This window comes from Ischnura elegans, chromosome 1 (assembly GCF_921293095.1).
Source record: "Ischnura elegans chromosome 1, ioIscEleg1.1, whole genome shotgun sequence".
In the NCBI taxonomy this organism is placed as follows: Eukaryota; Metazoa; Arthropoda; class Insecta; order Odonata; family Coenagrionidae; genus Ischnura; species Ischnura elegans.
Window position 1 is genome coordinate 63630283 of NC_060246.1, and position 13301 is coordinate 63643583.

The window sequence follows — 13301 nt, forward strand, 5'->3', positions numbered from 1 at the left end:
CAAGCGTTTATTTTTTAACTGAATGAGAGTTAGTGTGAATGCCCTCGGAGAATAACTAGAGTCGTCAGTTGCAACGTAATCATTAAAGTCAAATTCAAAACGCAAAAGATAAGTCAGTTTCTTTTGACTCAGGAATGACAGGAAAGGAAAATTTAAAAAAAGCATGCCTGTAAATATGTTTTACATCATTTTGGCACTTAAAATTTAACTTTAAGCAGATGCAGTTACTGTATATCAAAAACAATTGTTTGAAATATTTTTTTATTTCTCTGAGGCTTTGGGGGGGGGGGATCTATCCCCTCATCCCCACCATAATTATGCCACTGCCGGGTGCTCCATATTATCAATGGCATGGTATTTTGAGGGAGGAAACCGACAGTTGGGGTCATTTTCGCCATGAGGTAAGGGAGGGAGGATAGAAACCCTGTGTTGGAATTAGCCAGGTTGTAACAATAGGCTAAACCAGGGCTTAACGTCCCATCTGCCGAACAGTGTGTTGAACTGGAAGTTCCGTCCACACTCCTTTCAAGCAGGGATACAGCCATCTCTGAAAACTTTCTGCCTCTGCCAGGACATGAACCCGGGTCCAAAGGATGTGAAGCCTTCGTGATGCATTAGTGAAATTTTGCTCCCTAATTACGGGGTTTATTTGGATGACTTTCCTCAGGTATTTCAGTTCTTCAATCTCCATCTCTTGGGTTTGTCTATGGGTGGTAAAATGAATTTCCTGACAACTGCTTTTAATGAGTCAACTTTTTCAAAAATTGGCTTTGCTGTGAGCATTTTGAATCATCTTTCCGAAATTTCTCCAGTATGTTAGCCTTGTGGCTTAGTGCCAGAAACGCTAGATGTTCAACGGTGGGTAGAGTTGTTCAGGAATGCAAAATTATGTTTCTCTTAAAGTAACACATCATCTGTGGTGTTGCTTGTGAGTAAATAAGATTATTACGCTTCAATTTCTTGCCTCCAAATGAGTAACTGCATCCTGGAAACGAAGTGGCCCCAAATGGAAAGGATTTCATTCTAAATACCAAAAAACCTCACATATGAAACTTCCTCACTTATGAAACTTTTTTTGGTTTTCCGCTGAAAGTTTCATAAGTGAGGTTCTACAGTAGTTTAATGTGACTGATTGTAAATTTAGCAACAATTACTTTCTTATTTATCCCTAATTATTTGACAATTATATATACATTAGTTAAATTCATCTAATTTTGTTTTAACTTATCAAATTCCCTCACAAGAAACATTGCAGATACCCTAATTACATCGGTTACAACCATAGCACCTAAAATCTATCAAAATCCCAAATATGGCATCACCCAAGTACTGACAATGCCACATTCAGAAAGCCCAACTGCACACCATGAATTCGTTCTGTATACCACCCGATGAATTAAAATAATTACAATATAGAGACTACTGGCAAGTTCATTGAGCATACCTCATCATTGAAGTAGATAATTGGCACCTATTATGAAAGAAAATAATATGAAGCTCATGATTTACAATTCAGTGCGTAACTATGTGATTTTTCTTAGCAGCTACAAAAAGCAATACAATGTTTAAAAGTAACTTTTTACCCCTGAGAGATGGCTGTTTGAATGATGCTGATGGTGGTGGTAATCTTCAACTGCTTTGAGAATGCTTTGACATAACTCCGAATCCAGTGGTATTGGCTCCTCACCATCCCTGTTATGAATGCTAACAGTGATGTGAGCAGGGTGCGGAACGGGAAGGGGAATAAGAAGTTTCTCTCCACTATACGGCAGGCTTTTCCTCTTCCATGGTTGCCATGAATGGCTTGAATAAAAAAAGAATTGTAAGCATCAACACAACTGATCAATCCACTTCTACTCCACATAACTATGACATCACAAAACCAAATATATTTTCTGAATCAAAGAACACGGCAGTGCAAGCTAGATGAAAGCTTCAGCGTTGAATTATTATGCATCAATGTGCATAAGACTTGAAAACCTACCCCCTAAAGTTACTAATTTAAAAAAGAATTCTCACCATAAAATGATCACCAATCCAAAAGCAAAGAAAATTTTATGGGTATTTAGATGTATAATGGCCTTTCTTTAAAAAAAAAAATGTACCTCAATTAGGGATGGACAGATCCAGGATTTTTTTCGGATCAGGATCCAGATCGGATACTTGATTTTTGGAGGCGGATCTTCAGATATTTTCGGATCCTAATGCATTATCAATTGTCTGCTATAAAATGAAGTAATTATTCAAGTTTCCTCTGGGTACATAAAATAAAAGGAATGCTATTTAGATTAATATACATGTTTTTATATTTTTACTGATTAAAAATCATCTTTATAAGCTTTAAAATTATTTAAAAAAAATGATAAAATCTTTTCACACTCAAGATGTAAACAGTTATGCTTGCGTTTGGAAATGAAAATAGGTTTCAATCTTTGCATGTTGATATTCCTCACATAAGTTTTCCCCATATTTTGTCACTATCTCACCGAATACTGACTTGCGTTTCACCCGCAAATGCTTTAGTTGCAGTGAGGTGGATATTGCACTTCTTCGCAATAGTTTCACATCAACATGCACGCACATGGTTCTCTTTATGCCAATAAAAATGTTTCTACACTATGAAAGAAATTTTTATTGGCATATAATTAAATTAAATTGCAACTGTGCAATCTGCAACACAATTAACAATGTTTAGAATAACATTAGTGCCATGTGCTACTAGTTGCAGTAACAGAACAAGATGACCGCTCAGCGAGAGGAAGGTGAGGGTGCAGAAGCCCGTGAAGGAAAGTTGGAGGGGAAGGAGTGCGATCCCTCTGTTTTTCAATGAAGAACACTACTAATGAGGGAGTCAAGGACAAACATGCCAGATCTTGGTATTTTGTGATGCTGTTGCCTTCAAAGCGAAGCCTGGCGACCTATGTGATCCATACAGTTGTCTTTTCCGGGCCAGATCTTCTTATTTGACAGTATTGGTGCCACGCCTGTTTCTTTGAAAATTATGCTGCTTGGACAGTGTTGAAAATTGGTATAGTCTTGTTATAACTAAAAAAAACTTTGTTTCAATCAATTTGAGCTTAAAAAAACCTAAATATGCTTGAAATGCAATGCCTTTGGTCTCATTCTTTTTTAAATCTCGTGCACATCATCCAATAGCCGAAAACTATCGAGACATTTTCGGGTCCAGTAAGTCACTCTCCAAGCATTTGTCCTCCAGAAACAGAGAATTGAAGCAGGTAAGATGTAAAAGGTCAATTAGTGAGATGGGGTAGGGATGGAACACGCTTCCATTGTTCTCGTGTGACTTGATATTTTCCTTCGAAGATAATGATTTATGGACTGTGTGGTCTCGGATAGGAAAAAAAATATTAGAGGCTTGGAGTGATGGAGAGCTGGTGGTGTTTTTTTTCAAATCTGCAACGTAGTCACTTTTGACGTGGTTGCTATCCTATGGCATTAAGATTCTCCTGATGGTTGTTCAATCTCTTAGTAAGAGTCACACTGTGCCTGTCATATTTTGCCATAAAATTTTCTGTGGCTGAAATTCTGTTGCATAACCCCAGGATAGCTATTTTAAAAAATTGTTCATAAGTAGGACAAGCATTGCAGTGCAATGGCAAATGCGAAGGTTGGATTTCCACTCCTTGTATGGGACACTGCATTCACTGATGCATAAATTTAAAACTTAGGATCCAGATCTGATGCCTTCAGCAAATTTGGATTCGAAGTATCTGACGAAGGGCAATATCAGCGGATATTTGAATCCAAAGTATCCGATCCAACCATCCCCAATGCAAAGATTTAAAAAAAAAAAATCTCGCCAACTTAAAAGAATAAAATAAATTTTCTGAGACTAAACAGTCTCAAAATAAATTGCTTCAAATACAATGAAAATGTTGGGCACATATTCCACAATAATTACATTTTTGTTGATGTTAAATATAAATTGATTGCTATACTGGAACAGGCACATAACAGTTTTTGTTGTATATGAAGCAATTTATTTAGAGACTCAGTCAGGCTAATGGAATATTTAATTTGTTTAGTTAGCCAGAAAAATACTGTTTTTATTAAAATTTATTTTTATACACTAATAATAGTTTCCTTCTTTCTAGATATAGAAAAAATCTGGTAATCAATCAATTTATAATAAACAGCATCACAATATACAATGCAATAACCTGAAGTCTTTAGAAAATTAAAGCATAAATTTTAATGTGAAAAACAAACTCCTCCCTTTTTTCAGCGTTGCCATCAGATTTTGTTGGCCATTTTATTGAACAAATATCCTAATTTAATTTTAAATTCTTAATTGAGATACAGTTCCAAACATAATAGAATATTGCACTGTCCTCTAGTTCTGAGTTATCCTAAAAGTTTCAGCTAGAAAACTAATCAGAAAGAGGGTTCAAATTGAGGTGCCAGATTTTACCCACACAAGATTAAAAAAGTTTAGAAAAACATTGTAAAAAAAGGGAACTTGTCTGGAGTCATTGCAAAAAACTTTTATTTGAGCCAAAACTGAGAGTCAAACTTAAATTTATTAGAGGGAAAAATATGATTGAGAAATTTCTTACTGTTCATCCTAGATATTTCCATATCACACCAAAAATGTAGAGAAACAGACAATTCCGTCTCCACATTAAGTCAAGAATAAATTTCATTTTCTGGCATTTTTTGAATTTGATTGAGTGTATAAATTACTTCTATGGAAATGAAATAAGTGTCAGTAATAAAGTAAAAACTGAAAAGCATAGATGATGATGATGCTTATCTTTAAAAACTTATAAAATCTACCTTGAATTACTTTTACAAATTTGAATTTTAAACAATTCTACATTATTCACGTGATGATGAACTGCTCCTTCATAAAGTGTAAAGTTTAAATTCTAATAAACATTATAGTAAGCATACTTATAGCAGTAAATGTACATTACAGTAGACTCTTGTTAATACGAACAACGTTATTACAAAGTTCTCATTATTACGAAGCAACCCGAGTTGATCCCGAAGAAAAAACCTATCCAAGCTGTAGTAAAAGAAACGTTATTACGAAATTATGGACCTCAGTCCCGGTGGTTAGATTATGAACTTTATTACAAAGTTCCACACATAAGAAACAGCATTTAGGTGGATATTCATTACGCTAACTTTTAATAATTGCACCCCGTTTAAGTTCTTCAAGTGTACTGTGCCCAAGAGCATCAATTATGGTTCCTTATTCAGTTTACACGCAACATCATATAATAAGCTTCTTTCCTGTGGAGTTATGGTGACCCACTAATAACCGCTCGTAAATTGGACGTACAGTTAGTCCTCTTCCTACGCACATTCTATCTACGAATTTTCAGAAACGAGTATTAAAAATTTTCATATTTCGAATTTGGTGCCTTTCGATATCGACAATGCTATGCAGTGTGGCATAGAGGAACTCTCATTGTGGGCACAATCTGAACAAAGTATCATTGAATCTTGTGTGAATTTAGGAACTGTTCAGCGTTTCACCCATTCTTCGTCACTGTGGGGAGCTATTTTTTCCACTCTGGATGCGTTGCACACCCAGCTAAATCAGTTCGTCACAATCGTGAGTTAGCGCATAATGCAGTATTGCATTATGCAGGATAACCGCACTCCTGGATTCCTTGCATACAATTCGGCCAGCGAGAGTTGTCCGATGGCGGCACAATAGGAGGGGCAGATAACCCTGCGCCAGCACGGTTTACAGCCAATCGCCGTCCCCCAAATGCATCTCACACCCTCGCCTAGCCATACAACGTTGTCAAAAGCATAAGGAGCACCAAAATAAGCCTGATTCACAAAAAAAGGGTCCTTCCTTCGAATCACTGAGGCAAGTGATTCTTCCTCTGGGTCCTTCACGCTTGTCATCCCTTCCGGCTCCTTTCTTCATGGAACCCTTGGTAGGCATTTTCCTTTCTTACCTGGCAACCTTGCCCCCTACCCCGACCTAGACCATTCTGCCTGTCATCGGACAACTCTCAGCAGTCGCACTGTAGGTTTATCAACTATCGATCGAATCGATTTGATCGATAGATTTTTCTTCCTCATAGGAAAATCTACTAGAATTGGTAGAATATTTATTGCGTATGCTTGGTTTCGCTATTAGTAGGGCCCGCCCGCCTTGTGACGGTGCGTGACTCCTCGTCCCTTCCCTTCCTTCCCCGTCCTTTCCCTGGAGGTATCGTCGGGCTCTCATCGCGGCGATGCCTCCAATCCCTTTTCCTTTCTGTCCGCCCCCTTCTGGGTGCAGAGGTAAAAAGCTCGCGCTTATAGACCCTGCCCCAGGAGTGTAACCCACGAGCCCGCCCCAAGGGTTTCGTTCACACTGTAGGTTTATCAACTTAGGAACAAGGTCTTGGAATGCATCTAGTTCATGTATCGGACTTACTGTATTCGGGAAGATATCAACCCTCGATTGCATCATGCTGCATTCTTATGTTGAGAAACTGAAACGAATTTTCCTGTTTATTAGTGATGGGTCGATTCCAAAATTTTATCGATTCCGATCCCGATTCCGATTCTGACATTTCGATTCCGATTCTACCGATACCGATTCCATCGATTCTGATGCCATAGGCTCCAAGAAAAATACGACTTAATTCCAGGCAACAAGAAAACCACTTTAAAAAATATTACTCTGTAAAAGAGTCAGTTGACAAAAGCATCTTTCATATCATCACTATGTAATTAAAATATAATAGCTAAATTTCAATACAGAACATACCTGAAAAGTGGTGTTACATGATAGGTATTACTTTAGAATATTGGCACTCATAATATGTCGACCATATATATGTATCCAAACTACAAGGGAGAGCCCTGAGTACAGAAATTCTCATAGCTGTAATAAAGATTGCATACTTCGTATATAAATCATGTAATATTTGGCCCTTTCAAATTCTCAAGCAGAAAAACCAATTATTCTACATGCTCAGCCAGCAGGTTTTGACGTCTCCATGTTACATTATTACTGCCTGCAGAAAATTGCCTTTTGCTACACACTTGTGTGACTGGGCAAGTACTTTCCTACCAAAATTGCAAGATTTCGGAGACTTTGGAATTTTTATTAAAAATTGTATCAACGATTTTTTTGGATCTTGAATCTTCATGGAATTCAAGTGGACGAAGCGAACGAACTATACAACTAAAATTTATTTTGTAGAGCCAAAAAAATTCTATACTTCTCACGTCATTTAATCAACCTTAAAATCTCTTCCTTTTTTCCCTTCAAGAAAGAAACTAAACGCTACAAATGAATATCACATCGGTCGGATGCAGTAATAAAAAAGGCTAAAAGAGCCTTGTGGTGTGATAACTACCCTTCTGCGCGACTCACCTCGGCGAATGTGGAAAGGGAAAACTCTTCACTTTACTTCAATACCCGAGGCATATTTCTTATGCGTGGGATGGATCCGAAAAATATCCAATCCTTAGTATTTTCACTCGAGTAATGCGCTAAATGTTTGAGTCGATCTATACATAATCCTTTTTAACATCCTCAGTTTAGTGTTTGATGTCAATTAAGACGATTATCCATGCTTTAAATGATGATTTTCAAGACTAATGTTTTAAAAAACTTGAAAAATCGGCCTCAGTTACCGAGCCTTAGAGTTCCGCGGCGTGTAGCTAAGCCTTGACGCGCGATTGAAAAATCGCTCTTATTTCCTTCGTAACAAACTTTTTTTTCCAAGATTTCTAATTAGTAATCTTTATAAATCTCTACTTTATATTGTGGACCAAATTTTCCGAGTTATATTTTACGTAAACGAAAGATAATGTCTACTTTATGTCAAATTTCACGTGAAAAACGGGTTGGCCATTTTGCGTTGAAAAACCAGACAGATGAGAGCCAAAATCTTCAAAAGTCATTGAAAGTATAGGCAAAGCACCAGATCAAAGGAATATTGCGTTTTTATTCCATAAAACTCATACCAACGCAACACCACCTGGATAAATTTAAAAAATTTCGAGGATTAACGAGATCGCACATGGTTTTGAAAAGTTGGTCATGTTTGGGCCACTTTATCATCACTAAAGGGTCGTATTTATGTAAAATGGCATATAAATCTATATCTGGTATTGATTTTTGAGTATTTACGCTAAGTTTCAAGTCTCTACTCCCAAAAAGGTCATTTTGGACTTTATACCAGCTTTTTCCAATTTTGGACCGGTGTGCACCGGGTCAGAAGACGATCGGCCGCAGCGGCTGGCGTAAAGGTATTCGGCGCCCACTTCGACAACTGTAGAGTATAGAGCAAGCTGAATCTACCAGGCCAAGGCATTAGAATGACTTATCGGCTTTAAAAACTGTATTACTACATGAGTTTCATGATAGCACTTCCTGTCGGCAGATTGCTGGACCTACTAGCCTCGAAAGCTCTGTAACCTTAACTACTCGACTCGACATTTGTAATGCTACTCGAAACGCTCGAGTCGAGTACCAACTACTCAATCGATTTGAATTTTCGAGTACTCACACATCCCAGGAAGATATGTGTTTGGTTATTACGATTGCGTGGCGCGAAAATTCAAATGACTGTTGGAAATGTGGTCGTATATTTTGTTGTTTGAAGTACTACTGGAATCGGAATCGATTTTTCACCTTGGCAAGTACTCGTTTTCAATTCCGTTTCTTAGTCGAGAATCGAGGAATCGAACCGACCCATCACAACTGTTTATATATATTTCGACGTAATTTAATCGCGTTTATTATATACTATTTTTTTTTTTAACGATTCCTAAAAGAAACGTTCATACGAACTTCATTATTACGAATCTCCGGTTTTTCGGTCCTGTGAACTTTGTAATAATGAGAGTCTACTGTATAACTAACTTGCTATATTCTTGTCTTAGCTCAAAATTATTGAAATATTGGAAATGTAATAATGAAAATACTGAAATATGATTTGATGCTTTCCCGGCGAATAATGTGGGTAAACTATTCTCAGGATTTCCACCAGGTTAATTTATCCATAATAGCCAACATTTCAAGCTCTGACTCATCCTCAGGGCTGAATGTTGTTTTATTTGTTTGAAAAAACACTGGCTAAAAATCATGATTTCCCTCAGTAATGCACATTTGATGTCTTCATCATTCAACAAAAATTGGTTGACTAAAAATATTGATAATAGGTACTAAAAAAAATAAATATAACTTTCTGACTGACAAAGCTGGAAAAAACTTGTCTTCTGAAAAATTCTCACAAAAATATCTACAAAAATTAACTTAGGTGTTAATGAGTTAAAAGCAAATTTCTAAATTTGGGAACCAGAACTGACTCACCCATCATTCTAGTGAGATTAATGGTATTTGAATTAAAATAAACCATAACTTTTACATCAAGTAGGGTAGCAGCAAAGTCAAAAATTTAATTAAATATTCTCCCATGCTAATCCCTTTGGAGATATTAAAAATGTTAAATCTCAAGTAAAAATATTTCAATGAATAATAAAACATGGCAATCAAGGGAAAATGTATGCTTACCCCCTTTTCTCAATTTTATGTCCAGTAGCTGAAAGGCGAGATCGAGGATTGAATGCTGCAACTTCGAGGTATGGAGAATGTACTTGAATATTACCTCGTGGAGCATACACAGGGCCAAGGAGATCAGGTGCACCATCCAATTCTGCTTCTCGTACTAGCTCAGTATACCGTGATAAATCAACCTGATGGGGCTGCATACAAGGAAAGAAAAATAGGTTCAATTGAAGAAGCAAAAATATTGCATAGCTATAACTTAAGGCTGACCACTTAAATGTTATGTGTCTCTAAGACTGTGAAAATTAGTACACCTTTCCACTGCATCTTATAAATCATCAATTTAAATCACAGGTAGGTATACATTGAATGCTGTGGCACCAACATGCAATCTTCATGGAACGCAAAGGTAGCATTGAGAATCTAAAAATCTAGAATAAAATGAAAACTTCAAAATCCCGAGATAAGAAGTAGGCAAAAGCTTATAAACAGTACATAGTAAACACTCATGCCCTCAATATGATTAATCAAAAATGGATTTCTTACAGCAAGTGAAATTGCAGAAATACGAATGGAAAATTTTATTTCATTCTTTAAAAATTTCATACAGTAAAACCTCTTTATATCGTAATTGAGGGGACTAAAATTTGGGCAATTTGACGTATGGAGGTTCACTGTAGAGAAGTTTTTGTGTTAGGCACCATTTATTCATATCCTTCGGAAATAAAAGAAACCACTGTCTTTTAAAACATTATCCTAATTTACATATTTAAACATAGATACATGGATTAGTGAACACATATTTACAATTTAATGATTACATAAAGGAAAAAGTAACTTGTTCAAGAGGCCATTTAGCAAGTTATAAAAAATCCAGTCTCATCAGCATTAAAAATATCCCATTGCTAGTATGTGATTCAAATGTTTGATAAAGTTTGTTTCCACTCTTCTACCACTACATCACTGACCCCTGCATCTTCTCCACACGTCTTCAAAGTTGCAAGATTCCACCTGTTTTTAAACTTTTGCAACCAACAATTGGAAGCCTGAAAATTATTAATTCCCATTTTCATTCCACTTTCCCTAGCCTTCCACTGTAAAATCGGTTCAGATATTGGTATGCTTCTGGCTCTGCCTTCCATCAACTAATCAAAAATACCCTAGTCTATATCCTCATATTTCACTGCCTGACTTTTTTTATTCATGCGTAGAGTTTTTTTCTGTTTTTCCACGGTTCTTTATAATAGATTTCAGCGTGGATGGTGGTAAAGGTCACTGCTACATCTTTCTTCTGCCTGCCCTCGTCGATGGCTTAGAAAATTGCTAATTTTGTGGTAATGTCAAGTCGCCGCCTTCTTTTATTTGCCGAATCCATCATCAGCTTATAATTAACTAAGAAATTTTCGTATATTTTCAGATTTTATGGCAAATGATTAAAAATACTCCTTATACTATGCTTTAGAAAATTGATATATCAGTTTTATAACATATGACTAGTTAAATATTATAAAAAAATAAATTAACATGTGATTACTGACTTACAAAAATTACATCATATATTGAGCGTGCTTTCAAAAGTTTCTTCGAATTCCCTCTCACCAAAATACAATGCACGCAAAGATCCAAAGAAAAACTGTAGAGGGCACACACACAAGGGCGTACCCAGGATCAAAACTAGGAGTGGGGGGGGGGGGGGGGGGGGGCAAGCCATGGTTTTTCAAGTTGTAGGTAAGATTTAAGCATGGAAAAGGTGAATGAATCAACATTTTAAGGAAACTGTGACAGCTCTTTATAAGTTTTCAAAATTATTTGCTTGAATATATATTATTTTCCTTAAAGGCATTTGCGATTTTTCCTTCTAGAGGGGGGCAGCTGCCCCCTCCTGCCCCTCACTGGGTAAGCCCATGAACACACAAATGTTGGGTCTGCGAAACAACACAATTTCCCAGTAAGAATGCTGGGCGAAGTGCGACGGAATGCGGCGGTGACGGTAAAAAATTTCATTGCCCTTCCGTGTATCAGCTACTTAGTTGTCTCCCACACCTAACATTGTTGCGTGTGGAGTGATATTCAGCACTGCTATAAATTGACATCCCAGGCTCCAGATGGGAGAGCGAGATTTCGCGGCATGAATATGCAGGCAAGACATATGACTGTCGCTAAGCGCAATAAATTGTTAACACCTCTATGTTGTAAACCATGACCATTCACACAAGCATAGAAAAAATTACCAAGGGGGTAGTAAGAAAGCGCTACACAGGGAAACATGGGAAGGAAATAATTGCAAAACTGTATTTATTTCATTTCAAGTCGCGGTAAATTCATGAAATATTTTCATTTTAGAAGTGGACGTAGCAATGCGGTCGAGTAATTCTGTCTCCAAGGATGGGAGCGAAATTAGTTGAAATATTTCTGCCGGCAAAGGTTTATCAGCTGCGCTAGTTGCCTTTTTTATTAATTGTAAATAGTATGTGAGAACTTATTAGAAAATGAAGCCATAAATAACAGGGAGCGAGCACTATCACGCAATTGTTACCATGGTTCGAGAGAAAACGATGTGTGATACAATCACTTAAAATGATTATGATAGTTGGATACCTTTTTCTTATATACTGTTAGGTATGCTCTCATATCGATCAAAACGGCCATAACTAATGATTAACGTGAAAATTACAGCATATTAAAGGTGTATAAGAAAAAAAATTAGCATGAAACATTTATCGCTGAAAATATCATGCCATGTACATAATCGAGGCTGCATTAATGGTCTCTAGTTGTCTCGGTACGATTGCGGAGGTAGTTAGGCCGTCTCAGGGGTGTCTCCTTGGTATGATAAGTGGAGGTTTTACGAGGTAAAGAGGTTCACTATAAAGAGGTTTGCCTATAAATTTACAAGTAAATCTGACGGGACCATAGGGGTGGTACGAAGTATGGAGTTTTACGATGTAAAGAGGTTCACTACATAGAGGTTTTACTGTAATTATTAGGATAGATGGCACACATACAAGAGACTAAATTTTTAGGGACTTTAACCTCTTGGACCCCATAGAAAAATCCTAAACATACCTATAATATAAATTCATTGTTCCCTCTAAGAAAGTACTACAGTAAGTAACTACACCATAATTATAGTACTAATCTGGAATACAAATATTGCCAAAATGGCTTCACTTACTCCTTACCTCAGCTTGATCGCACTTATTGACAAACAAGAGAGTGCATGCAGACATGATTTTCAGTGTGTCAGCACAATTACAATTGGATATAAATTACCTCAAGTCTAAACTTGGTGTCAGCATCATCAAGCGGAGTCAAGAAGTCCAGACTAAATATCTCTGAATACATGAGACCAGCTAGACCTGCCCAATCATTTGGTGACAATCCTTTATTCTCCCAAAATTCTTCTTCATCTACTGGTAACCTTTTCATGATATGAGTAGGATGGAATCTCTCCAGAATCAAGGCTGCTTGCTGAATAGCAATCTGAAATTACAACAATAAGTTACCACAGTACAAAAAAATCATTTCCGAAATCTAGTATTTGTAATGCCAAATGATATATGTACATTATTTTTAATGTGCAACCACTCACAGATAAATGGTGTTGCGATTTATATGTTTACACTGTGATCCAATTTAATTCTCTCCAGTTCTTTATAAACGTTTATAAACAATCTGTGATGCTTTGTGATTTCCACATCTTTTGCCTCAATTAAAAAAGTATTCTGCGACAAGCTGATTCCGTTTCATTATGGAAAATCCCTGATTTTAACATTTATAACTCAATGCTGTCAATAATTCAATC

General features: G+C 36.7%; 1 protein-coding gene across 6 annotated transcripts in view; it reads right to left on the bottom strand.

Moving 5' to 3' along the window:
- LOC124162073 overlaps nt 1-13301 on the bottom strand; it is a 127945-nt gene that overhangs the window by 6923 nt on the left and 107721 nt on the right. For all 6 annotated transcript variants that reach the window (XM_046538461.1, XM_046538434.1, XM_046538478.1 and 3 more), the window contains 3 exons: nt 12770-12979; nt 9503-9693; nt 1584-1803 (listed from right to left, as the gene is read on the bottom strand). In XM_046538461.1, coding sequence (XP_046394417.1) covers nt 1584-1803; nt 9503-9693; nt 12770-12979 — 621 coding nt within the window. The remainder of the gene's footprint in view (nt 1-1583; nt 1804-9502; nt 9694-12769; nt 12980-13301) is intronic.